The sequence below is a fragment of the Colletotrichum lupini genome, chromosome 7 (assembly GCF_023278565.1).
Source record: "Colletotrichum lupini chromosome 7, complete sequence".
In the NCBI taxonomy this organism is placed as follows: domain Eukaryota; kingdom Fungi; phylum Ascomycota; class Sordariomycetes; order Glomerellales; family Glomerellaceae; genus Colletotrichum; species Colletotrichum lupini.
The window spans coordinates 3728876-3755856 of NC_064680.1; the positions used below are offsets into that span (position 1 = coordinate 3728876).

The 26981-nt window shown below is 53.4% G+C and overlaps 7 protein-coding genes and 1 non-coding gene across 8 annotated transcripts; 5 read left to right on the plus strand and 3 right to left on the minus strand.

Annotated features, from left to right (window-relative positions):
* Positions 1-2708: 2708 nt before the first annotated feature.
* CLUP02_14139 (uncharacterized protein) lies at positions 2709-2936 on the minus strand (the record flags this gene model as incomplete). The annotated part of the gene is made up of 1 exon (XM_049293071.1): positions 2709-2936. The coding sequence occupies one exon, from the start codon at positions 2934-2936 to the stop codon at positions 2709-2711; it is 228 nt and encodes a 75-aa protein (XP_049150217.1).
* A 1524-nt stretch (positions 2937-4460) lies between these two features.
* On the plus strand, positions 4461-5878 carry CLUP02_14140 (GPR1/FUN34/yaaH family protein; the record flags this gene model as incomplete). The annotated part of the gene is made up of 4 exons (XM_049293072.1): positions 4461-4861; positions 4915-4983; positions 5208-5612; positions 5791-5878. The coding sequence occupies 4 exons, from the start codon at positions 4461-4463 to the stop codon at positions 5876-5878; spliced, it is 963 nt and encodes a 320-aa protein (XP_049150218.1).
* Positions 5879-7599: 1721 nt separating this feature from the next.
* On the plus strand, positions 7600-9524 carry CLUP02_14141 (averantin oxidoreductase; the record flags this gene model as incomplete). Its single annotated transcript, XM_049293073.1, has 6 exons — positions 7600-7671; positions 7728-8213; positions 8290-8320; positions 8390-8586; positions 8676-8838; positions 8917-9524. 6 exons carry the CDS (start codon positions 7600-7602, stop codon positions 9522-9524), a joined length of 1557 nt encoding a protein of 518 aa, XP_049150219.1.
* Positions 9525-9903: 379 nt separating this feature from the next.
* Positions 9904-9975, plus strand: CLUP02_tRNA254. Its single transcript has one exon. It is a non-coding gene; the product is annotated as a tRNA-Met (tRNA).
* Positions 9976-11183: 1208 nt separating this feature from the next.
* On the plus strand, positions 11184-13953 carry CLUP02_14142 (subtilisin Carlsberg; the record flags this gene model as incomplete). The annotated part of the gene is made up of 2 exons (XM_049293074.1): positions 11184-12514; positions 12585-13953. The coding sequence occupies 2 exons, from the start codon at positions 11184-11186 to the stop codon at positions 13951-13953; spliced, it is 2700 nt and encodes an 899-aa protein (XP_049150220.1).
* Positions 13954-14178: 225 nt separating this feature from the next.
* On the minus strand, positions 14179-15184 carry CLUP02_14143 (uncharacterized protein; the record flags this gene model as incomplete). The annotated part of the gene is made up of 3 exons (XM_049293075.1): positions 14179-14435; positions 14497-14715; positions 14797-15184. 3 exons carry the CDS (start codon positions 15182-15184, stop codon positions 14179-14181), a joined length of 864 nt encoding a protein of 287 aa, XP_049150221.1.
* Positions 15185-16310: 1126 nt separating this feature from the next.
* CLUP02_14144 (uncharacterized protein) lies at positions 16311-23663 on the plus strand (the record flags this gene model as incomplete). The annotated part of the gene is made up of 5 exons (XM_049293076.1): positions 16311-16428; positions 16508-17319; positions 17395-17505; positions 17565-20396; positions 20454-23663. The coding sequence occupies 5 exons, from the start codon at positions 16311-16313 to the stop codon at positions 23661-23663; spliced, it is 7083 nt and encodes a 2360-aa protein (XP_049150222.1).
* A 176-nt stretch (positions 23664-23839) lies between these two features.
* Positions 23840-26394, minus strand: CLUP02_14145 (3-oxoacyl-(acyl-carrier-protein) reductase; the record flags this gene model as incomplete). The annotated part of the gene is made up of 9 exons (XM_049293077.1): positions 23840-23892; positions 23960-24053; positions 24126-24325; positions 24398-24511; positions 24594-25042; positions 25128-25168; positions 25264-25281; positions 25370-25501; positions 25588-26394. 9 exons carry the CDS (start codon positions 26392-26394, stop codon positions 23840-23842), a joined length of 1908 nt encoding a protein of 635 aa, XP_049150223.1.
* Positions 26395-26981: the final 587 nt, after the last annotated feature.

A 26981-nucleotide genomic window follows, 5' to 3' on the forward strand; every position in this document is an offset into this window, starting at 1 on the left:
TCGTATTCGTGGCGTCTGTTGACTTCCTTCCCGCTGACTACTCGGGATCTCCTCGATTTCCCCAGTCCGTCGCTCACTAACAACTACTAGTTGCTGCTATCACCACGCAACCCCAGAGCAGAGTCGCTCGCACGGCTCGGTATGCTCCAATGCCATCTTTGGATTGCCAACTGGCTCAGCGGAGTGAAGAGCGATTTGCAGCTGGCCGACGAATTGAGAGCCAATGGGTATCTATCTGTTCAGGTGACATTTTGTTAGTGGACTGATGATCCCCCGGAGCCGGCAGTAGAAAAAGGCAGTGATGAGCGCCCTAGTGTGGTGTCACTGTCACCGCTGCGAGAAGAGACCGCAGAGCATCCCACGTCCAGGGTTGCATGACAGGGCACGGACAGGCGCGGCATTCGTCAGAACAGGTGACTTCCACTGTGGCATCTTGCCATGTCTTTGCTCTGGTTTGTCGGTGCCGGTTCGGAGCGAAGATGTCCAGTATGTCCGATACCCAGAATTCACGAATGCCCTCAGAGCGATCCAACATTCGAGGTCTGTCTGGAGTAGCTACTTTGAATCATCATCTGACATGATCAAGGTGCGAAGTTACAGGTCCTAGAATGGATAGACGCTTGTCAGTCAAACATCAATTGGGGCTGCCCACGTTCCGGACGAAGGGACGTAAGAACAGTGTATGGAGACAAGAACTCCCGCGTCGTGGCTTGCTTCCAAATTCCTAGGAAAAGTCGAACTACGTACAATGCCGGCGCAGTCTGGGGAAATAGGCTAGAGGCCACCAGATCTGGGGAAAAGGCAATTGCACGCCAACACGCATGATGGTTGTCCAGGGCAGGGAGGACCCCAAAGACTACAGCGGGAGCCCGAACACATGTCGTGGTTCGTCCAGCGCCTGGTGCCATCATCGGACCATTCGCACTAGAAGGTGTGTATTTCGACTCGGTATATGCATACATACACGGAAGCAATGGGACTTGGCCTTTTGTCGATCGAGTCCACGGCAAAGGGTGTGCAGCAATCGCCCAAGCTTTCCCCGCAGCCCAGCGCCATGTGGCCGTCGATTGCGCGCTTCTGATGGAGGCCATTGTTGGGGTTGATCAACCTGGCTACTCCAATACAGCACGGTCATGATGACGCTTTAGATCAACTTGGCTCGACTTTGCAGGCTTTCAGCATACGGACGATGGCTCAGAACCTGGGTAGACTGTATTGCGGTACAGAAGAGCTCTCAAACCATCCTCGAAGTGTTTCCCACACAGAAAGAGAGGAAATGCCTTGACGCTTGACACACACCTTGGAGAAACTCTTCGTCCCGGTATTGTATCCGCGTCAACATCTGAAGCCGGAGTCAACGGGGCTTGGGGTGTCTCGAATAGGCTGGGATATTGCCAGTCCACCCCCAGATTCCCCGCAACACCCATCTTTAGGGCACGGTTGATGTGGACAGTGACCGGCAGAATGTGACCAGATGACAGATGTATTGCGACAAAGACCGGCAAGAGGCAGAAAGATCTCGCCCAAAGAGCTGGATTGGTTGAAACGCGCGATGCGATGCAGGACCGAAACAGTGGTGCTATGTTCCCACCATACAGACTACAAACTGGGGGAGTGGAAACCTCCAATCTTGATGAAATTCGCCATTGACAAACAAGATCACTATAGTTGATCGGCCCCAAAGAGCCTTTTGGTGTAAGTCAAACCTCCTCTCTTGGACGCTCTCAAGAAGCCTACTAGCAGCAGCAGCAGCCGCAGCATCGCCAACCGGGCCAGTACTAATATCATACCGACTGCCGGCAGATTATGCCCGCCCACGATCCGTAGCCAAGACGGGGAAGAGCCGTGGCGGTAATTTGGCCAGTCCCCTGTTGCAGGAATGAGTTTTTCATCCAGCACCGCCGAAGTGCTACCCTTGAGTATGTGTGTTCCGCACCCACACGTTGGGTATCCCGCACCCGTACTAGGCTCGTTCAGGCAAGTGGTGGGCAGCACGTGATTACATTGCCGAACGGCAGTCACGTGCTGCGCTCTCGGCGCGCCTTCCTATTGTTTTTGCTTCTATTTGGACGCGTATTTCCCTCGCCCAAACACCTCATTTTCTAACTATTTTCAACACAGGAAAGGTACTTTTTCTAATACCAAAATATGGGCTCTAGAGACGTATTTCCTCTGAGCAAATCATGACTTTCAAAGTCGTCGTTTTGAAAAACGCGTACAGCTAGTATCGGAAAGAGGGTATAGCAGAGGAAGGTGCAGCAGAGGAAGGTATAGGAGACCAAGGCGGGATGCGCCTTCCATTCTCCAGAAATTTCCGGAATAATAGTGGCTCCGGGCCAGAAGTGGCTGCTGCGGCGGTGCAATCACGTGCTGTCCACTACTTGCCTGAACGAGCCTAGTATGGGTGCGGGATACCCAACGTGTGGGTGCGGAATACACATACTCCTACCCTTGGTCCGCTAGGCCTTTTGGTTCAACCATATTCATGACACACGGTAATATCGAGGTGCCGCTACAAGTTACAACTCAAAGGGACCTTTTTTGCCGTCCTCCTGTCTCGCCCAATGAGAGCGCGACCGCGAAGAGGGAACAATCTGGACGGAATTCGTGGAAGGCCGGGCGTCAGGGCAGAGCATAACGCCAGTCCGAAAACGTTCAGACGGGAGACGCACCTCTCAATTCCGCTGCAGTGATAGTTACATCAGGTGTTATCGCCACGCCCTCCCTGCATTTTGGGGCTCAATCTGGTCTTGGCCGGTCGCCCTGCTGCTGCTCAGCGATGTATCCGCAATCCCACGCATCGTGTCTGCGTCGGCGTTGGGCTGCTGGACAGCATGGTAAAGGGAACGAGCAGCGCCATCTAGAAACGTCGGGCTATACTCTGCAGATGCGGCCCTCGACGTCTTTGGGGACGGGATGAACGAGACTTCGGCCATATGGTATTTCAGTCGCTAATTAACTGTCCTTTGACAAACGTCAGAGGCTAGGCGCTTTGGGGGTAGCTTTCGACAACAGCAAGCCCAGGCCGCTTATGCAATAATGATTTGCCTTTCATCACCCACCCCCGCTACTTGCTAGTTGCAGACGGCGACCAAAGCAGCCACGCCTAAAAAATTGGAGAAGCTTTCTGGTGACGGAAAAGGTGGGAATGACATCAGCTCGTGGACTGATTTCCCAAGTGGCCCAAGGCAGGGAGCTATCCATCTCCATTGCTCCTTTGGTCGTCGCATGTTTTCTTGCTGGGTAATCTCAATTGTCATAATCTTCCGCACCTAGGTATCCCGAACACTGGAATTCGACAGTAGCTCAAACCAGCGGGGGTGGGCGAAAGGATGACCGTTCCAAGATGTCTCAGAGCTTGAGATGGCGAGACTCTTCTCTCAAATCGGCCTTCCTCCCCATCATTGGATACCAAGTTTACCAGGGCTGGGCAAGACCAAGTTACCTTCAACAACCCGAGATTTGTTCCCCCGCTACTTGCATCACTGACCGGATGGCCGGGATGTAAGCAAAGAGTTGCCGAACTGTTGATGGGGATGGATCGAGGAGCTGCTATTCTCACAGGGGCTGCAAGCTCACTAATGCGCCAGTCCGAGGGCTGGCCGTCTCCATACGATCTGGGCATGTCGTCGTTGAGCTGGCATGCTGGCTTCGAAGCATATGGCGATGGAAACCCCCTTTACCAGCAGACCCTTCCTTTTCGGCCCGTCTGGCCTCTGGGGAAGACGAGAGGAGGGTTTTATTCGCGCCATTGCGGATTTTCTTCCGTGTCATTTCCAGCAGATCTCCCCTTCCAATGGCGGGCTCCGACGCCGTGTCAGTGGTCACTCCACCACCACCCGACATCGCAACCTAAAATATTAAAAATAATGAATCTATTATGGAGCCTCCGTTGCACCCCATTCCCATTTCATCCCCCGGTTCATTCTTCTCTGGGCTTTAAAGATCGGCCCTTGGAAGCAGACGGCTCGCCTTTCGCCCTCACACCCTCTTAGTCTACCAACTACGCGATCTTACTCGACCCACTCCCTCCCTCTTCCTCCTGCAGACGACGCCTCCTCTCCTCACTTGTCCTCCACGCTGCTTCTCCTCCTCCTCCTCATCCATCTCCAGTTCTCCGCGTCAGTCGGGGCCCACGTATCTGTACATACCCCAGACGTTCACACACGTTCACGAAGCTACCGGCCCATCAGCATTCTGCATTTTGCGCTGACCCTCGACCCCGGCTTCCGTTCGTCCTGGCTTGATCGTTTCTTGCCTCGAACCCCGTTCTTCCCCCATTACTTAAAGACTGCTCCCCACCCATTCCCCGGAGTCGAAAGAAACCTTCCTTCATCAAAGTTGTGTGCCGTCTTCCGTGGAGTTTGCCTACTCTTGCTACAAGATACCCCCCTATACTCATTTTTCTATCTGGTTACATACTTGCCTTATTATCTCTTACACCCGGAAGACTACACACAATGGCCACACACGAGGCTCACCACAACGCCGTCCCTCCACAGGACGTGGAGAAGGATGTGCATACCTCTGGTGCCGACCACTACAATGGTGCCAATGGTGCTCAAGTAGGCCAAAACACATACTCACGACAAGCCGGGCCTTTCTCCCGCGTTGCCGACTACCGGAACATGACTGAAGGAGAAGCGCAGGCATTCGGTGGTTCGCTCCAACCCGGTGTATGGAAGCCGTACGAACACAGAAAGTTCGCAAACCCAGCACCACTCGGTCTCTCAGCCTTCGCCCTCACGACGTTCGTCCTTTCTTGCGTCAACCTCCACGCTCGCGGCGTGACTGCGCCCAACATTGCCGTCCCCCTCGCCTTTGGATACGGAGGTCTGGTCCAGCTCCTCGCTGGCATGTGGTATGTCAAGATTTTTCTTCCCATGTTTTCTTTTTTTCCCTTTTCCGTGCCAGGGTCCTCAAAACTTCCCCAACATCTCATCTCAACCGTCTCCACGATGTCTCCCGCAAGCGGAAGCTCCGGTGCGTTCATGTGGAGCATGGATGCGCTCCTTAGCGCCGGAGTGGACCTTGAGCTAGACACACAAGCATGGGGGACTCGGGGAAGTTTGGTCCACAGGATGCTTGCCTACGCCCGGGACCAGGGGAACCTGTGGAGAAGCTTGTGTAATACGAGCATCACAAACCAGTCATCACTTTGCATCCTTCATCCGCGCCAATGCTGACTGACGGTTGGTCGTTCACAGGGAGATGGCCGTCGGCAACACCTTTGGTGCCACTGCTCTCTCATCGTACGGCGGCTTCTGGATCGCATACGGCATCCTCTTGACCCCCAACTGGGGCATCATCGCCGCGGACGGCCCCTATGCCGCGAACTACTCTGATCACTACTCAGCTGTCGGTTTCTTCCTGACGGGCTGGTTCATCTTCACGACGCTGCTGCTCCTCTGCACCCTGCGCTCGACCGTGGTCTTCTTCTCCCTCTTCTTCACCCTCGATTTAGCCTTCCTCTTCCTCGCCTGCGAGAACTACGCCGCCAACAACGGTGCGTTGACCGCGTCGCGCAACCTGCAGATTTGCGGTGGTACTTTTGGTATGCTTGCCGCGTTTTTGGCGTGGTATTGCGCTCTGGCAGGTCTTCAGGACGATAGGTGAGTTTTTTTTGCATACTATCCACCCACCTTTCCGCTCGACCGGCGATCGGTTCAGGTCTACGCTAGACCGTGCCGTCATCGTTGCTGTTTCCCCTCTCTCCTCCCCGCCGCGCTATAGCGTAGAACAATGCGCGCGATGTGGATTCAGTTTGCTAATATTGAAATTTCTCTACAGCAACTCCTTCTTCCAGGTTCCTGTCTTCCACCTCCCGTGGTCCGACAAGGGCAAGGAGATTCGCCGGGCCAAGAGCAACGTCGCCTAAGTGTGAGCAGCGTTTGCCGAGAGCTTGGTGTGTTTTTTTTAGTCGTATAATGCGCGGAATATGATGGGATGTGTGCGGTCGGTGCGACTGCGATGATTTAGGATACCCATTTACGAGGGGTGCTATAGCCAAGCTATGTGGACGACGCGAGAGAGTATAGCCGTTGCGGAGGGCCGAGCAGATGCAAGGATTCTTGCGGTTACATATACTGTTAATATTATGGGTGAAACGGTCAATGGCGTCTATCAAGTGAACTTGAGGATTGTCTCAATTGCGAATGCATGTGGTATCTGCAGTAGTCCTCAATCAGGAGTTTTCAGCGACAGGCGCAACAACTTCATTTGCCCGTCCATCTCATGCCTAATTCATATTTCAATACTCTTCCGCAACACTGTCAAAGTCGGCGACCACATCGAGTGTTCGGCGCAGATTAGTCGCTGGCTCGACGTCAATACCAAGATGCAGTGACGTCGGCAAGCCACAGGGCCCCTGGGCGTTGCGGCGATTCGGGAGAGAGCGTCACTGGTGTCTTGGCGATGAAGCGAGTAAGCATCCGTATCCGAAGGTATGATTAATTGCGGGAGATGCGCCACCTCGCCGCGCTTTTCTTGGTGCTTCGCGGTGCGGCGGGAGGGACGGACGGGAAGAGGGGGAGGGATGGATTTGGGGGCGGCGCTTGAGGGCTTGGCGTACCTCATCTTTTGGGGGAGATGTGGAGGTGATGGTGAAGTTAGGCTTGGTTAGTTTTATACTCTAGATATTGGTTAGGAGTTTGAATCCAAGGATCTGTTGCGTGGTCTTAGTAAATGAGGATGGAGAGGTTTGAGTGTAGAGAGTTGTAAAATGGTAGAGATTGGTGGTAATTCGCTTGTCGTCGAGAATCAGTGGTTGAGAAGTAGAATTTGATGGGGGATGAGACTGTGGAGGAACAAAATATCGACGGCGGGTTTGTATGTAAAAGCAAATGTCATTGACTTCACTCGTGCGCAAGTATACTTAACCTTCACTGTTTGGACTTCACGGAAGAGGATGAGTGATGTGGTGGTGTTCAGCTCAATGTCAGTAGCCGCAACCCGACGAGGCGCGAGTTCGTCTTATCTGGATTGACCGCTGAATCGGCTTTAGGGACAAGAGTCGAAGACTATAATCCATAAGGTAGACATTGAACCTTGAAGGATTTGACCACACTTTAATTGAGTTATCAGAAACTGGGATTATCGTTTCCGCGTATTCGAGTGTTACATGGCGTTTGATAGCTCAATTGAATGGCTTGAGAGACCCCAAGTCGTGATATCCGGGGAATCATCGCCAGAGCCTTCGGGTTCTTCAAGAAGCCCGACCCCACATTGCGGGAGGGTGAAACGATGCAAGTTCCTGGTACATAAAACGATCGTTGTGCATATCTCGCCAAAATTAATGGATTGTAGCGCGATCATTGGTCCAAGTATCGAAGTGCATGACTTGTGCGTCCCCATGATCTGCACAATTCTGCATAACTTGATGCTGTGGTAGCTCTGCCGTCTATCGTGTCACTCTGGACGGCTTCTTCTGCGTCCGTGATCTGGTGGACGACTTATGCTTCGAAAGACAGTAGTATATCTGGAGCATGCGCTTCAGAAGCTGCGTTTTCCTTTTTGCTCTTCTCCCTCATTCTCACAGTCTATATTGACTTGCGTTGGATTTCTGAAGTCCTTTTCACCTGCAATTGAAAACAACATATAATGATGTTTATCGCTGTCGAGTCTGTAACCACGTATCACGGGCTGTTGCTCATCCCGTGTGCTATCATTATCGTAAGTGTCGAATTAGCTTCACAAACTATACGGAAACATAGCTAATCACTCACAAGACCATCTTCTACTACACTGCACTCGCCATCTATAACATCTACTTCCACCCCCTCTCCTCCTTCCCAGGCCCACGTCTCGCAGCGGCAACACCATGGTGGACAGCACTCTCCTACCTAAACGGCCGCACTCCCTACGACCTTCTCGAGCTACACAACACCTACGGCCCCGTCGTGCGCACTTCTCCCGATTCCCTGTCGTACATCAAGGCGCCGCAGTGGAAGGAGATTTACGGGCACAAGGCGCCCGGTCAGCTCGAGTTCAGTAAGGACAGTAAGTATCATTCTGCGCTCAAGGGCGATGCAGTGATTATAAATGCGGACCGGGAGTATCATTCGTACATTCGTAGGTTGTTCGCGCATGGCTTCTCGGAGAAGGCTATGAGGGAGCAGGAGGAGGTGTTGAAGGGGTTTGTTGATGTCTTGTTTGCGAAGCTTGGGGAGGTGGGGGAGGGAGGACGGCCTGTTGATGTTGTGGAATGGTATAATGTAAGTTTCCTTGATATCGGCGGTTTAACAGCGAGCGCGTCAGGAGAGGGAGTGTGATCCTGATGATATCTTGCAGTTTCTCACCTTCGACTTCATCGGATTCCTCAGTACGTTTGCCATCCCATGTTCCGTGTGTCATCAACTCTAGCTTCCTATCTGACACAGTTCCTTTGTAGCCTTTGGCGAGTCGTTTGACTGCTTGACAACGTCGACCCTTCACACTTGGGTCCAGATCTTCTTCGCCCTGGCGAAGTTCATGTCCTTCCACCAGGCCATCTCCCGTCTCCCCAAGTTGCTCCAGCTTCCCGCGACGCTGTTGACGATGCCGAAGACTATTTCTAAGGATGTGAAGACGCTGAATGAACTTCAGAGTGTAAGTGTACCACCGGTTGAAGCTCCTCGGTGTAGCTTGAGTGGTCCTGCCTCGTGAACTATGCTAATGTCTGGATTGAAACTTTTCAGGAGAAGGTCCAGCACCGGCTCAAGACGGAAGCAACCGTCCCTGATTTCATGGAGAGGTTGATTTCGGCGTACAACGCGGGGAAAATGTCGTATAAACAACTCGAAGGGAACTCCCAGATCCTCATCGCTGCCGGGAGCGAGACCACGGCGACTTTGCTCGCAGGTAAGCCGACATGTTTCCAACCACCACAGTCACGCTTCATGGAAGAACAGGTAACCCATAACTGACAACATCACCTAGGACTCACATACCTCCTCACCCAGAACCCCCGCGTTCTCGCCAAACTCACAAGTGAAGTTCGCTCAACCTTTTCCCACCCAGACGAAATCACCTTCACGGGCGTCAATAGCTGCAAGTACCTCCTCGCCTGTATCGAAGAGGCTCTCCGCGTCTACCCGCCCTCCCCGCAACCGCACCACCGCATCGTGCCCGCCGGCGGCGCGACCGTCGACGGCGTTTTCTTGCCCGAGGGCACGGCAGTCAGCATTCCCATCTACGCTGCCTCGCACAGCCCCCTCAACTGGACGCTGCCGGAGGAGTTTATCCCTGAACGATGGATGACTACAAAGGATGATGGCAACAAGGACGGAGCAGCCGATGAGGATGTGGATGTTCGGCTGTTTGCTGGAGACCAGCATGATGCGTCGCAGCCGTTCCAGGTTGGGCCGCGCAAATGTATTGGTAGGAATTTGGCTTATGCCGAGATTAAAATCATCATGGCGAGGTTGTTGTGGCAGTTTGATATTGAGAATGCTACAGAGGGGGATTGGATTGGGACGCAGAAGGTGTTCATGGTCTGGGAGAAGGCACCGTTGTGGGTGAAGCTGCATCCTGTGCAAAGAGATTGAGGATGAATGAGTTCTGGAGATTGGGTTGGCAAAGGAAGGCAAGTTTCAAACGAGGAGGATTTCTTGAGTTTCCAAGTTCACGAGTTCCCATCGGATGACGTTCACCTTTAAGCGTTCTTCAGAGCGTTTGTTAAAAATTCTCTGCAATGTTGCGGTTGTTGGATCCTGTTAGGTTTGGTAGAGATACACACGTTATCACAATCAGCCAAATGCAAACCCCGAATAAATGATGGCTTAGATTGGTCCTTGAAGCTCTCATCGGTGGTAACGACCACGACGTAGTTGATAGAAGACGCGTCGAAACCTCACGATGATGCAACTTGATCAAGAAAATTCGCGCAAAATGATGTGGATTCACCATGCATCCCCACAAGTATCAAGCACAATAGCTCAGGGGTAGAGCGCTGGGCTCATAACCCAGAGGTCCCTGGATTGAAACCAGGTTGTGCTATCTTATTTTGTTTTGGTGAGCTTTCAATGTTGAAAGCCGTCGCTCTTTTGCGCCACTTGGGGATTTGGACTCTGTTGCCATCAATTAGCCTCTGAATGAATGCGTTATTTGGAGTTGGGGTTCCACGGATCCCACGGCTTCCCCAAATGCAAAAGACACTGTTGAGTGCCGCTGTACTCTTTACAACCCCACCAATTGGATCGTCCACATGAGCTGTTCAGACTCTACAACTTGCCTCTTTAAGACGCACCGAGAATGTTCAATACCATTGCAGATTAAAATACGAGATTTTGTGCTGTAGGTGGCTGACAGTTGATGCAGTCCTCTATCACGCTATCTTCGACATATGCAGGCCGCTGCACCCTTGCCGACTCTGGGTCACCTAAGGCTAAATAAAGTCCACCAAAAGTTAAGGTAGATTAAGCTTATGAATGCGGACGAGGTTAAAAGTGCCACACCCGGCAGCTAAAACGAACAACGGGCCCCGGCTTTGTCGGCTACGGCGGGGATGTTGGGCATTGAGAGATACGGATATCAGAGCACATCGACAGCGTCCAGGATGAAGATTAATTTAAGCTCGTCTGCTCACTTTGTTGTAGTGACGTGCTCCAAGACTGTAGCGGCGTGCGCTCGGCCCACTGTGATCTTCGAATACGACCTGCGGCCCCACGACCTTGAGTTCGGCTGTCGGCCGAAGGTGGTATCGCAGTGATGGTACAGAGTTGCGATTGCTTTTGTCGAGGTGTCTACCCTCTTCATCTCTTCATCTCATTCTGAAGCCCAAGACTGATCTAGCGTCTCTGAATTCCATCTTGATCCATATTTCTCGGCCGAGTATGACAACTGGAAAAGCAGACAAGATGCGAAAGCGAGGATATCTTTGCCGGCTTGGCAACTATCAAGCAACTCAATTGTTATGGCAAGCATAGGCAAAGATCTCCACGAACCACAATGGGCCGGAAATTTCGCTACCCATTTGGGAAGGTCCCAATTTCTCGTGTTCACTCACGATCCGTAGCCCGTCACTTGCAGGCTCGCACAATCGATATCCCAGACCCAACTCCACGGCATCAACAACAGGAAAAGCAGAAACACTTGTAGAGGATCATTATATATACGCTCATGATGTACCCACTCGTCTCTATTGAAGGAGCTTCCGTCGTTACCGCCGGTCATTCGTTTCATTTCCAGCGTCCACCGCCATCACCATGAGGTTCTCCTCCAACGCCTCCCTTTTGCTAGGGCTTCTCGCCTCTGCATCGCATGCTGTCGTTGCCGCCGACGATACTGCCGCGCCCGCAGCACCCGCGGTCAACGAAGATGCCTTCGTCCAGGGCGCATACATCGTCGAGCTCAACGGCGAACAGGACCCCTCCGCTCTCTACGACGAGCTGCGTTCCGACGGTCTTGCCGTGAAGCCCCGCCTAGACCTCAAGTTCGGCCTCTTCAATGGTGCCTCCTTCAGCGTCGACGACGCCGGCGAGCCCGACATCACCACCGCCAAGATCGCAGATAAGCTCAGCGTCAAGGGCGTCTGGCCGGTCCGCAAGATCAAGATGCCCAAGCCCGTGGGCACATCCATCGGCCGCAACGGGACCGCTTCCAGCGCTGCACTCCTGCGCTCCCTCAAGGACAGACGTGACGAGGCCGCCAAGGACACCTACAGCACCCACGTCATGACGCAGGTCGACAAGCTCCGCGAGGCCGGGTTCACGGGCAAGGGCATCAAGGTCGCCATCGTCGACACTGGTGTGGACTACAGACACCCTGCCCTAGGCGGTTGCTTTGGCGAGGGCTGCCACGTCGCGTACGGCTGGGACTTTACGGGGGACAACTACTATGAGAGCTCCGACGCGCCTACTCCTGACGCGGATCCCCTTGATACCTGCCAGGGCCACGGTACGCACGTCGCGGGTATCATCATGGCGCAGGAGAACGAGCTTGGCTTCACGGGTGCTGCGCCAGATGTCACGCTCGGCGCGTACAAGGTCAGCGGTTGCGCTGGGTACACGACGAGCGAGATTTTGGTATCTGCTTTCTACCGCGCCTACGAGGACGGGAGCGACGTCATCTCGTGCTCTGCGGGCGACGATTCAGGTTGGGCGAGCGATGCTGCCGGCGTCGCTGTCTCGCGCATCGCTGAGGCTGGTATTCCCGTCGTCGTTGCGGCTGGTAACTCTGGTAACTTGGGAGTCTGGGCTGTGGCCTCGCCGGCATCCGGAAAGGCTGTTGCTGGCATTGGGTCCGTTGACAATACCATTCTGCCGAACCTCATGAAGCGCGGCACATTCGTTAACGAGACGGGCGAGTTTGCCTTTGGGTGGGCTGACAGCACCCCCGTCACCACTGCGAACGTGACTCTGCGTCTGTGGATTGCGAGCGCAAATATCACGGCCTGCAACCCAATCCCTGCAGATATCGACTTGACTGATTCTATTCCCTTGATCTCCATGGACGCAGGGTGTCAATCCGACGTCCAGGCCGTGAACCTCCTCGCCAGAGGCGCGAAGTATATCCTTTTCTATCCTGCTAGCGAGTCGTAAGTCTATCTTTCCGCACACTTCAGATACCTTTGATAAGGAGGGTGGTGGCTAATGGGAGGTCAGTAGGTTATATCCCCCGTACGTCTACACCGAGGGCATCCTTGGCATCGGAATGGTCATGCCCCGCCAGGCCCAGGAGTGGAAAGCCCACGCCGAAAACGTCACCATCACCATCGGACCGCCCAAGACCTCCGGCCTCTTCGCCGAGCCCATCACAAATGGCCCGACCGCCGGGTACACCAGCCCATTCTCTAGCTACGGCCCAACTTGGGAACTCGACGTGAAGCCCCAGTTCACCGCCCCCGGCGGAGGCATTCTCTCTACCTGGACTTGGGACCAGGGCGAGTACATGGTCAACCCCGGCACCTCCATGTCTACTCCCTTCGTCGCCGCCGTCTACGCTCTCGTTGGACAGGTCCGCGGTACCCTTGACCAGGAGACCCTACGCTCCGTCATTGCTGCCACTGCTCAGCCGAAGGCCTGGAACGATGGCACCGTTGCTCACGATGACATTCTGGCTCCTGTACCGCAGCAGGGCGCCGGCCTCGTACAGGCTTGGGACGCTGCGCACGCCACTACGATCCTCGGCTCGACGGGCATCTCCTTCAACGATACAGACCACTTCGTCGGCGAGCACACCTTCAGCGTGAAGAACACCGCCGCCGAAGAGGTCACCTACAAGCTCGGCCACGCCAAGTCCGTGACCGTATACACCTTCACCCCGGGCGAAGCCCAGCTTAACGTCGCCCGTGCCCCGCCCCCGACCGTCGACGAGTGGGCGACAATCAACTTCGAGACTGAATCCCTAATCGTCCCCGCCGGCGGCAGCGCTGACGTCAAGTTCACCGCCGTGCCTCCCTCCGGCCTGAACGCCACGCTCTTGCCCGTGTACAGCGGATACATAACCCTCGAAGGAAGCAACGGCGAGACCTTGTCCGTACCATACCTCGGTGTCGGCGGAAGTATGCGTGAAACCCCCGTCCTGGTCCCCGGCCTCGGCCTGAACGGTGTCTACCTCTCCTCCACGGACAACCACTTCCTCATTCCCGTCGCTGCGAACCGGACCTTCACCATCCCGCGCCCCGGATCTACGGGCAGTGCCATCTACCCCAAGATGGTCGTGACCCCGACCGTCGGCACAACCGATCTGCACGTAGAGCTCGTGGCCCTCGGCAGAAGCGGCAACTCTACGCTCAAGGTCACTGATGTGCTCGGGTACCCGACCCTCGGCGCGCTGCCGCAGTCGCCTGTTGCGTATGCGCACAGGTTCGGGTACACCTGGAACTTTGGCGGCTTCTTGGCCGATCGGACTGTTGTACCCGAGGGTAGCTACGCATTTATTGCACGCGCGTTGAGGATTTTTGGGGATGCGAGCAAGGAGGAGGATTGGGATGTTGTTGAGACTGTGCCGTTCATCTTGAAGTATCTTGCATAAATACGTAGCTGCGGGCCTTATCTCGAAGGAGAAATAATGCAAGCGTAGTTGCGTGCAGCAGAAGTTCCTTGTCACTAGATGGCTATTATTCGGGACTGGAGTCAATCTCACGATGTGACTGAGTAAAGTTTTTGAGGGAACGCGCGCGGCTGAAGCCCTGAGCACGTTTATTTTGTGCACTGGAAACTTGGCGTTTCAACGGCAAACACTTCCAATGTGGCATGTCTATGGAGCATGAAGGCCTCCCGTCGAAGCCTTAAAGAATTTGAACATTTCCCACGCTTTTTCTTGGTTGTGTCGAGTTCCATCAGACACAAATTGATAGGGCTCATCGCGTATGGTCGGTTTTTCGTCGTGAATCTCTACGACTTTGCCGTTGAGACTTGTATCATTTATAATCTGCGATACGCCCTTGATCAGGGTAGACATTGGCGTGACTACCATGTGTTTGTACATTTCTGGATCGGGGATGATATTTGTGACTAACGTCGCATTAGTGATCTGATGATGACAATGTCCCTTGAGATTTGTTGAGATTCTTACCTAAAGCTGCTGGTGCCATTGTGTTGATCTGAATCTTGAGATCTTCAAGTATGGGAGCTGTCGACCGTACGAGACCGATCACGCCAGCCTTCGCAGCTGCATACATCGGTCCGACTGGGAACGGATAAAGAGCGGCATCTGACGCAGTGCAGATGATGGAGCCACGAGAGTCTTCGGATATTTCGTTCTTGCTGATGTAGTGAGTGGCAAGCTTAACAGCTACGAAAGGCGATGTTAGCCTCGAAGTCATGCACAAACTGGAAGAAACTAGTAGCGAAATCCGAACGGGGGTTCACTTACAATAGATGACACCATTCAAATCCACGGCTACAACCTTTAGGTTCGGCTCTTGAGGAGCGTCGGGGTGGATAGTTGCAAGGGCGTTTGACATCCCTTCCGCTATACCAGCATTGGCAAAGACAACATCAATCCTGCCAAATGCATTATAGACATCCGAGAATGCCTGAGCCTGTTCCTTCCACGAAGAAACATCGCATTGGTGGAAGGTCACCGTAGATTGAGGATACTCTGAAGCAACGTCAGACGCGATTGACTTGCCAGAAGCTGCGTTGACATCGAAGATGGCGACCTTGCCGCCTTGCGAGGCAAAGTGGCGTACTATGGTAAGGCCGATGCCGCTGGCGCCGCCGGTGACGATGACCGATTTTGGGGTGTTACTAATTGCCATTGTGACTTATGTAGTAGCGTGATGTGAGAGATTCGAGTGAAGTCAGTGATAAGACAAGGAAGTCATTGCTGAGGAGCCGATTAGCATGGTATATCAGAAAGTAAATGAACGGAATGCTTTGCTCATACGTTTGTTTGCTTGGTGACTCTTGTATAGTGACACCCTCGCCGGAGTCCAAGATCGCAGTTCATGGATTACAAACGCTGAGCTGAGGTTAAAATATGTGCCAGAAATAAAGCTAGGTTGACAGGCATGGACCACGAAGTTTCCCTGGGATCTCGCTACAGTGGTCCTGTCATTGTGAGACAGGGCCGATGGCACCTTGGGGAAGCCAGTTCTGATGCAGAAAGACACCGTCTCCGGCCCTTGTGAACGCATGGATATGGTATGCCATCGAATTTGAAGACAATGTTCAAATTCGGAGTACAAACCAATCGTAATTTTCAAAGTTCATCTGTTCGGAGACTCCAACGTGTAGTATCATTGGGCAGAAGGCGGCTTTGACTTGGGATGCTTTGGCGAATCGGAATAGTAGACCTAGCGTAGTCGAAGAGGATGATCCCGGCTTTTTCGGAGTTGAGTAGACGAAACGCCAGCTCCGAGACATGCACTTTGAACTTACTCCCTCCGAACACGCTCTTCTACTACCGCAGAGCAGTATTTGCCGCTGTACACTCAGTAACTTTGTGGGTGACCCCAGTTCAGACATGGGTATTCGATGGAATATTCGATCAAGGCCGCCGGTGTCCACCGGCGTCACCAAACACGGTCCATCGCCGGACCTACCGCCCTGCATCCACTCCGCACGGCAAAATTGCCGAAACAACGGGCAGCCGTCTGCGCCTCCGTGCAAGGCTGGAAGCGCCGACTCAGAGAATACCGCTCATGCTAACCTCATGAAAGACGTTGCTATTGCTAGATTGTCAGATGCCTACCAAAAGTACATGTATCTATATGGAGTTGGTCTGGCGCTCTCCATGATCATCATCGAAGACCTGGCTCGCCTTTCACTTTGCCTAGAACACGTTAGACACGCCCACTCTTATAGATAATACCCAATACAAGGCGCGAGCGCTATAGACTAGTTTTCAACAACAGGCAAAATCTCCACGACATATCACTCAACATGGTTGCAGCCCGCAAAGATGAGCGCATCCCGATTGCGATCGTGGGAATGGGATGTCGCTTCCCAGGTGATGCGACATCGCCGTCCAAGTTCTGGGATCTCTTGAAAAATGGAAGAGGTAGGAATTTGGTCATTTTGGGACTAAGTATTGAAAACCTCTGCTAACTCAAGTTAAGACGCCTACTCCCCTAATACAGATAGATGGAACTCGGACGCCTTTCACCACCCCAACAGCAAAGATCGCGTCAATACTTTGGCCACGAAGGGAGGGCACTTCCTGAAGGAGGACCCCTATCTATGGGACGCATCCTTCTTCAACATCACAGCAGCCGAAGCCATGGCCCTCGATCCGAAGCAGCGTATCATGATGGAAGTCGCTTACGAGGCGCTCGAGAACGCCGGCATGCCCCTGCCAAGGGTCGCCGGCTCGCAGACTGCGTGTTACATCGGCTCCTCGACGAGCGACTATAGAGACATGGTCACGAGGGACTTCGCAAACTGGCCCAAGTATTACATCCTCGGCAACTGCGAGGAGATGGTCTCGAATCGTATTTCGCACTTTCTCGACATCCACGGCCCCAGCGCCACCATCCAGACGGCGTGCTCCTCGAGTCTGGTGGCTACACATTTGGCCTGCCAGAGTCTCCACTCCGGAGAGTCGGAAATGGCCATTGCGGGTGGTGTCGGTTTGACGCTCACCCCCGACGGCAACATTCAGCTGGCCAACTTGACGTTCCTCAACCCCGAGGGCCACTCTCGGTCTTTTGATGCAGATGCTGGTGGCTATGGTCGCGGTGAAGGTGCTGGCGCCCTCATCCTCAAGCGGCTGGACAAGGCGCTTGCTGATGGAGATTCTATCCGTGCTGTCATCCGGGCCACGGGCGCCAACTCGGACGGGTGGACACAAGGTGTGACGCTGCCTTCTGGAGAGGCACAGGCGGCGCTCATCAAATATGTCTACGAATCTAATGGTCTCGACTACTCTGCGACTCAATATGTAGAAGCTCACGTAAGTCACCTGCAAGATCCAGTGATTGAGCTTAAGTGATATCCACATCATATTAACATTACAATTGTCTTGTAGGGCACGGGGACAAAGGCTGGAGATCCTCTGGAAGCAGGAGCTATCTCGAGAACCATCGGATCAGGTGCGACGAAGTCACGAAAGCTCTGGATGGGGAGTCTTAAGCCAAATGTAAGGATTTTGGAGTGACTGGTCACTGTGTCAATGGAAGACTAACTTCAAGCTCCTAGATCGGTCACTTAGAAGCTGCCGCTGGTGTAGCGGGAATCATTAAGGGCGTCCTGGCCATGGAGAACGGGATGATACCCCCCAACATCTACTTCAACAAGCCCAACCCCGCAATCCCATTCGATGAATGGAACATGGCCGTACCGACAAAGCTGACACCTTGGCCTGTCTGCAAGACCAAGCGGATGAGTGTCAGTGGCTTTGGCATGGGCGGCACAAACGGCCACGTAGTGTTGGAGTCTTTCAACTCGGACCAGTGGAAGTCACTGCTTCCCGCCAACGGTGTCGCCCACGAGACTCCGAACGTCAAGAAGAGACTATTTGTCTTCAGCAGTCACGACCAAGCTGGGTTCAAACGCATCGGCGATAAGTTGGTCGAGCACATGGACACCCTTGGCCCCGCTGCTTCGAGCCCAGAGTATCTCGCCAAGCTGGCACACACCCTCTCTGTCGCGAGATCGGGCTTGACTTGGAGATGGAGCTGTTCGGCTGAAAATGCCGCTGATCTCCGTCACAAGCTTTCAACCACGGCTGGCGACAAGACTACGAGAACCCCGGACAGCAAGCCGAGGATTGGATTCGTCTTCACGGGTCAGGGAGCGCAGTGGGCCGGTATGGGCGTCGAGATGCTCAAGTCCCACCCGGTCTTTAAGGATTCCGTTGCGCAGTCTGCAGCCCTTCTCAAGTCCATGGGCTGCGACTGGGACCCTGTCGAAGAATTAGCGAGGTCAAAGCAAGAATCTCGTCTCAAGGTGCCCATGATCAGCCAGCCCATCTGTACTGTCTTGCAGATTGCCCTGGTTGACGAGCTGCGCTCTTGGGGCGTAACCCCCGAGAAAGTTGCCGGCCACTCAAGTGGAGAGATTGCAGCGGCGTACTGCGCCGGGGCGCTCACGCATCGTGATGCCATTGCCATCGCTTACTTCAGGGGCAAGGCTTCCTCCGGTCTGGTCGGCCTCAAGGGCGGCATGATGGCTGTCGGCTGCTCCTATGATCAAGCACGATCACTGCTCGCGCAGCACGGAGAGCACCTCGGCGGTGTCGCGACAGTGGCCTGTGTGAACTCTCCGAATAGCGTCACCATATCGGGTGACTCAGCCGCTCTCGAGAGACTGCGAGCCATCCTCGAGAAGGAGAGCATGTTTGCTCGCATGCTTCAAGTTGATGTCGCTTACCATTCTAGCCACATGCAGGGTGCTGCGGCAGAATATGCCGCTTCTATCGCAGACGTTGAGCCGAACAGCTCGGAGGAAGACGAAACCAAGCGTGTGACCATGGTCTCGAGTGTCACTGGTAGTGAAGCTGCCCCTGAGTTGCTTGGAGGCTACTACTGGGTGCACAACCTGGTATCTCCCGTTCTCTTTGAGCAAGCAATCAAGGAGATGGTTTCTCCAGCAGCAGAAGCAGACGGAAAGACTCTTGACCTATTGATCGAACTTGGTCCTCACAGCGCTCTCGGTGGCCCTATCGAGCAGATATTGTCCCACCACGGGATCAGCGATGTCAGCTACAAGTCCGTTCTCACCAGACTTCAAAGCGCCGTCGACACGAGTTTGCAGCTAGCTTCCGAGCTTTTCGCTGAAGGTGTCTCTCTGGAACTCCAGAAGGTTAATGGAGATTCTCACTGCCAGCTTCTCACCAACTTGCCGCCGTATCCCTGGAATCACTCGAAGGTTTTCCGCTGCGACTCGCGCATTGCAAAGGAACTTTTGGCACAGAAGTTCCCCACTCGAAGTCTGCTTGGAGCGCCTGTACCCATGATGGATGAGACGCAGAGGGTATGGCGCAGTTTCCTTCGACTTGAAGACGAGCCTTGGCTTCGTGGGCACATGGTTGGCAGCACCGTGCTTCTCCCTGGTGCTGGCATGACCAGTATCATTCTCGAAGCTAGTCAACAGCTTGTTGCACCGGGAAAGACTGCTCGAGCTTTCCGTCTACGCGATGTGTCTCTCTTCGCTGCCATGGCTCTCCCGGAAGGAGTTGCAACAGAAGTCATTGTTCACATGAGGCCCTACCTCCAGTCCACGCTTGGATCAACCCCTGCAGCATGGTGGGAGTTTACCATGTCTTCATGCGTCGGAGGTGACCAGCTGAGGGACAACTGCCGTGGGCTGATGACCATCGATTACCATGAAGACACAACCCCGCAGATGGCAGAGGAGGATGCTATTATCGCATCCTCGAGAGTAGCGGAATATCATCGTGTTCACAAGGAGTCGAATCTCGAGTACGCCAAAGAGAACTTCTACAACCACATGAACAGTGCCTCTTGGAAGTATGGAGAAGCTTTCCAGGGCATTGAGGGATGCCATGTCGGTGACGGTCAGAGCACATTCAATATCAGAGTGACCGATATCGGGGAGACCTACAGTAAGGGGCAAATTGAGCGACCTTTTCTCATTCACGCTGGTACCTTGGATGCAGTCTTCCAAAGTTGGCTGAGCAGCACGTGGACAGGTGATAAGGATGGAGGCTTCGACTTCACGAGACCCTTCGTGCCTGTTCACTTTACCGAGCTCGAAATTTCTGCTGATATTCCTGGCGACGTGGGCTACGTCATGCCTGGGCTCTGTCTTTCGGAGCGATATGGCTTTACGGACTTGTCTGCGGATATGTTCATGTTCGACAAGGATGTTTCCAAGCCTTACCTCGTGGTGAAGGACTTCCGAGTCGCTGAGCTGAACATGGATGATGGCGGAGGTCGCGAAGATAATGAGGTTGATCCGACCGACATCACATCAGAAGTTCGCTGGAACTATGCCTTGGATGTTATGGAGCCACAGGAAATCAGCCGAGTGGTCTCCGCCATCAAACCCAAGGATAGAATGGCTGAGGTATGCTTGTAACCCATGGCGGAGACTTCATCTGGGGTGCTAACATTGACAATACAGATCATTCGGATGGCACTTCACTTGAACCCGGCAGCTACGCTCCTACAGCTCGTCCCGGACCACGATGCCGCGCGCAATTCAGTCATCGCTAGCCTACCTGGGGACATCGTACGCTCTAGCCAAGTTCGCTACGCGGTCATCAACGCTGCCAAGAGCCCGTCGACCGACAAGACAGCCTTCGTCGGCGAGGTATTTGAACTCGACGCAGTAGAGAGCCCTTTGCCGGAGAATATTCCAAAGGCCGATCTCTTGATCATCTCCAGCGATGTGGAAAAGGTTGATAAGCGCGACCAGTTCCTTGAACGAGTTCTCAACCTCACCAAGCCAGAGGCAACGGTTCTCATTGCTGCCAAACAACAGCCCACCCCTGGAGGATTGGAAGCCAGAGGCTATGACTTTGTCTTTGGAGTTGAGGGAGATGAGCGCCTTGCGCTGTACTGGGGTGCTAGGAACGCGAATGCGAAGCCCGCGACCAACGGCACTCCTGCTCGGCAGGCAGTAATCATGGAGCCGACGACTATGTCCAATGAGTCTCGGCAATTCTCCAAGTCTCTTCAGGAATCTCTTATCACTCAAAACTACGCGGTGTCAACGAGGACCTTGACCGACGAGCCGAAGTCTGATGTTGCAGAAAGCGAAGTTCTCATTTCTCTGTTGGAACTTGAAAAGCCGCTACTCGACGACCTGTCGGAGAAGGAGTACCAAGTTGTGAAGGCTCTATCTCTAGCATACCAGCGCCTTCTTTGGATCACCTGTGGAGACAACCCATCATTCGGCGTGATTGATGGTTTGTCACGCTGTGTTGAGAGCGAGATTGCAGGCACTCGGTTCCAGGTTCTGCATCTGAGTCAAGAGACGGGCCTGCAACATGGCCCGGCACTGGCATCTCGCATCTTGTCTTCGGAAACCACAAAAGATGATGAGTTCCATGAACGCGATGGTGTCTTGCAGGTGACCCGTATCTATCGGAGCTTAACGGAGAATGACTCCATCAAGCATCACTTGCACGATTCGACCCGGGTCACATCTGTTGGCGCCGACGAGGACCTGAGGCTTTCGATTGAGAGACCCGGTCTGTTGGACACACTGCAGTTTATTGAGGACGACCGGCTGAATGTCCCTCTTGCAGACCACGAGGTGGAAATCAAGGTAAAAGCCACGGGCATCAACTTCCGAGACATCATGGCTACTATGGGACTCATTCCCATGTCTGTCTTGGGACAGGAAGGCAGCGGTGTCGTTGTCAAGACTGGAAGTGAAGCAAGCCGCTTCAAACCCGGTGACCGCGTGAGCTTCCTGGGCGTCGGCACACACGCTACGAAGATCCGGGTTGACCATCGCATTGTTGCTCATATTCCCGACACCATGTCCTTCGAGGAGGCCGCTGCATTGCCTGTCGTCCATACCACTGCGTACCATGCCCTTGTCAACCTCGCAAAGCTTACCAAGGGCAAGTCGGTTCTGATCCACGCCGCCGCTGGTGGTGTAGGCCAAGCGGCTGTCCAGATTGCTCTTCACCTGGGTTTGGTCGTCTATGTCACCGTTGGCTCCGAAGACAAGCGGAAGCTAGTGGTCAACACGTATGGCATTCCCGAGAAGCACATTTTCAATTCACGCGATGCCAGCTTCGCAAAGAGCGTGATGCGCGTCACGAATGGTCGCGGTGTTGACTGCGTTCTCAACTCACTCTCAGGAGAGCTTCTTCGGACATCGTGGGAGTGTCTGGCCACCTTCGGCACTTTTGTCGAGATTGGTCTCCGCGACATTCTCGACAACACTCGGCTTGACATGAGACCATTCGGGAAGAGCACAACGTTCACATTCTTCAACCAGTTCACACTTTACGAGGAGGACCCCGCTGCGCTAGGACAGATCCTCGATGAAGCCTTCAAGTTGGTCCATATGGGTACGCTTCGTGCTCCGAGCCCCCTGACGGTGCATTCCATGGGTCAAGTGGGAGACGCCTTCCGCACCATCCAGCAAGGAAAGCACCGCGGCAAGATGGTTATGGCATTCACGGATCACGCAGAGGCGCCAATCTTGCGCAAGGCTAAGAACTCTCTCAAGCTCAACGATGATGTCACTTACCTTCTTGTTGGTGGCCTAGGTGGTCTGGGCCGCAGTCTGGCGCGGCAATTCATCGCCTGTGGCGCTCGTAACCTTGCCTTCCTCTCAAGATCTGGAGACGGCTCCCCAGATGCCAAGGCTCTGATCAAAGAGCTATCCAACATGGGCGCCAACGTCAAGGCCTACCGCGGTGATGTGTCGGACCCTGCTTCCTTCCAGGCTGCTCTGGATCAATGCGAACGAGAGCTTCCGCCCGTCAAGGGTGTGGTCCAGATGGCTATGGCTCTTCGCGACATCGTCTTCGAGAAGATGTCTTACGACTGGTGGAAGACTGGGTTGAGACCCAAGGTGCAAGGTACATGGAACCTTCACGAGTACTTCAACCATGAACGCCCCCTAGAGTTCTTCATCATCTGCTCGTCCATTTCGGGTATGTACGGCTACCCCAGTCAGGCACAGTACTCCGCCGGCAACACATACCAAGACACTTTGGCGCACTACCGCCGTTCACAGGGGCTCAAGGCCGTGTCGGTCAACCTGGGTATCATGCGTGATGTTGGTGTGCTGGCAGAGCAAGGTGCGACGGGCAACTTCTTGCTGTGGGAAGAGACCCTGGGCATCCGAGAGCCAGCGTTTCATGCCCTCTTCAAGGGCCTCATCAATCGGCAGAGGAGCGAAAACCCGGCTTCATGGCCGCCAGCTCAAGTGACAACCGGCTTGGGCACTGCAGACATCATGGCAGCACACGGCCTCGATCAGCCGGGATACTTCAGCATCCCGCGTTTCGGACCTCTCGCGGTGACGAGCTTAGCGACAAGTGCTTCGGGTGCTGGAAAGTCAGACACCGTTTCTCTTTCTTCACGCTTATCTGAGGCGAGTAGCAAGCAGCAGGCGTTGGATATTATCACAGAGGCTCTGGTAAAGAAGGTGGCCGACATTTTGCAGATGCCTGTGTCGGAAGTTGATCCGGGCCGGCCTATGTACCGCTATGGTGTTGATTCTTTGGTTGCGCTCGAGGTCAGAAACTGGATCACTAGGGAGATGAAGGCAACTGTGGCTCTTTTGGAGGTCTTGGCTGCGGTTCCCATGGAGGTCTTTGCAGCTAGGATAGCCGACAAGAGCAAGTTGGTGGCGTTTGAGTGATAATTTCGTATGGGCACGGGACTGGGGCCGGCGTTCAAAGGATGACAAGGGGTTTTGAAAATTCTTTCGGATTGGCGTTTAGTTTGCACTCGGGCTGGAGGTTGTTTTCATAGACTTTCATAGATCATCTGGAAAAATTGTGTTCAAGCAATGATTAATTCCCCCTGGCACCTAGGTCACTCCAGCCCGTCAGCTCTGTCAGGCTTTTGCTCATCTCCGTTCAGTCCAGCTATGTTGTCAAAGTTCCACGAGGCATACTTAGGTACTGATTAGAGTAAGGTGATGCCCACACCGACACAAAGCGATGGATCTGTTCAATTCTAGTTTGATTCGATGACCTTGGTACACAATCAACTCGTGAAAGCCCATCTGGAGATGTTTTCGTCGTGGCTATTTGGTGCTGGACAACGAAGCCCTGGTAAGGACAGACACCTTGGCCTGGAATTGATTGACCTAGAGTACCTTGACAGTACCGCCATTTGCGCAGATCACGCTCCCACTGACCCATCGACTCTTCTCGGATGACAGAAAGCCTACGATTTCAGCTATGTCATCGACTCTCCCCAACCTCTTTTCCACACTGCATGCGGTTTCCTTTGCCTCAAGGAACTGGCGGATCTCAGGGGTGTCCGGCATTTGTGAGGCCAATTCGGTTTGCGTAACTGATGGAAGATGGTCAGGTTTCGAGAAGGCTTTTGGCAATTTTCGGTTCAAGGTGGCTGCGAAAAACTTACTGCCAACAGCGACTGAGTTCACTGTAGTCCTCTCCATCCCAGGCCTTGTCCCACAAGCGTCAGCCCACACGCGAGTCATCGATTCAATAGCGCTCTTGCAACCACTGTAAACCACTGTAGTCCCGATGTATCAGAACCAAAACATCAGATGCAAGTAGGCTAGGAAGTAGGAGTAGAAAGAAGCAACGCTACGTACGAGCAACTGGGGAAGGATCGCGGCCTCCTTCGGAAGAGATGTTGATGATTCGGCTTTCTGGCCGGAAGTACGGGAGAAGTGCTTGCACGAGAAATACAGGTGCTTCAATATTGGCCGTAAGTAAGCGATCAATGTGGTCCCGGGTGATCGTGCCCACTGGCGCGACCTCTACGACCGCCGCGTTTTGCACAAGTATGTTCAAACTCCCATACTCTTTGACGGCATTGACGATGGCACTGCAGTACTCTCGAGGCTCCAGTAAAGGCGCAACCACGCCTTTAATCTGTGGTGCAGAACTCTGGTTGGAATTTCTGTACAGGGAATCTATCTCGGCTCTCAAATCATCGATTTTGCCCAAGGACGATAGCACAGAGCATGTTCCGATGATATTCGCCCCACGGCTTGCGAGGTGAATGGCGATGCCTCGCCCAATGCCGCGCGAAGCACCACTGGGACACAAGCCGTACATTAGCAGAAGCCACAGAAGGAAAATGACCTGACGATTCAACGATAAGGGAAAATGAAGAAACCTACGTCACGATTGCCACTTTGCCGACGAGGTCTTGCTCTGAGACCTTGACATTTGCATGATCATGCTCCATGTTGCTCATGATTTAGTGGTTGTTAATGTTGATGAAGACCGAACCGGTGATGGTCATGATCGCAGTACCTTATGCTCAAATATGGGCTTCGTCAAGTGCGACAGCGATCAGTCAACCTTCCACGCAGTGGATGGGCGACTACCGCTGTTACCTTACTACTTCCCTAGCTCTTACAATGGCCAGCGTTGAACGCTGAGATGCTCCGAGACTGTCCGGTTTAGCAGCAAAGGCCCAGTGCTGGTTCCGAAACGCCCTCCGGTGCTTAGACCAACTGATCCAAGTTCCACAGCGAATGCCAAGTGACAGCTGTTCAGATCATTGTCAAAACCAAGGGTTTGAACCTCAACTAAGCATTCACATCGAATAGCCGGTTCAATATTCGTAAACTAGACTCTCATCTGCTGTTTGAAAGCTTCCATATCCAACATTGTGATACTTGTGTGCATTTTCCCCTCGTCGAACCATACAAATACATGCTCTGTAAACTTGACTCTTTTACCCGTTGGCTCTATTCCATTCCAAGCCTTAACTGGTGTCCACTCAAATACCACTCTGGCTGCAAGTTGCTGTTTCTCCTCGTCAACAATAAGCTTCTCGAGCGTGTTCTTGCAATCCGCCATGACATCGTGACACTCTTCCATGGCCCCTCTGTACTGTTCACGGGTTACAGAATGCTCATTGAACGTAATGTGGTCATGGGTGAATTTCGACAGGTTCTCTTCCATGGTCCTGGTGGAGACGCAGTTGAAGTATGCGCGGTACGCCTCAGTGAGACAGAACCCTGGAGGGGAAGCTTTAGCGCTCCAGCTTGGGGGCCGGACCGCCTGCGATTCGCTGTTGCGTAACGCATCGACATCGTCTATAATCATGATGTTGGAGATAGTGGTGCCCTGAACTTGACAGAAAACGTGTCGCCGGAATTCGATTACCGCAGTGGCGGTTGAAGCAGGAAAGACGCTTTTGGGCGAAATCCGCACGAGGAGAATCGCAGCCAAGTCGCCTGTAAAAGCGTCGCTAATTTGGTGAAGGATGGTGATGTTCACGTCACTTGACACTTCTAGGTGCTCGAAGCCGGCTGGCAAATTCAAAAGCTGAGAGGATGAGTGTCCAGAAGACGAGAACTTCGCCATGTTCTCGCCGGGAAGTCGGCGGTTGAGGCGCTCTGCATACTTTTGGAAGATGGATTCGATGGCCGCCATTTTTTTTTTTTTGTTTCTTTAGGATGGTTATTCTGAGAGGATTCTTGACAGACACAAAGAGAAGTATGCACTTCACGAAGTACAAACTGAGGCAAATTTCTGGGTGCTAAAACTTGAACGAAGAAATCAGCCTTCACAATTTCAGACTCTACTAAATCGTCAATCTCCAGAAAACACAAGAGCGCTCAGAAACTGAAGGTGAACTCTGGTTGTTCTGGATCCATTTGACCTCCGCTCCTAGGTTCGACCTTGCAAGATATGCCCGGAGCTTTCGGAGGTCATGGTGGGAGCATGGGCCTCAGAGGCAGTTCGGACCTGGCTCCATTCTCCAGCGGTCGTAGGCTCATTCCGACTCGTCCCGTCTGCTGTCCGAGTGCTCTTCTCTGCGGTTGCTCGCCGATTGCTTAGGGTACGCCTCGGAGTCGTCGAGCTTTCTTGAAACAGTCTTGAGGTACACCCTACAATGTCTCCAGTGGAAGTCTGACCAAAATCCAAGGAGCGAGGAGTCAAGCCTAGGAACAGACCACCTCTAAGTGGAATAAGTCGGCGTGGTCACAGATGGGCTCAGCACTGATACAAATGCTCGA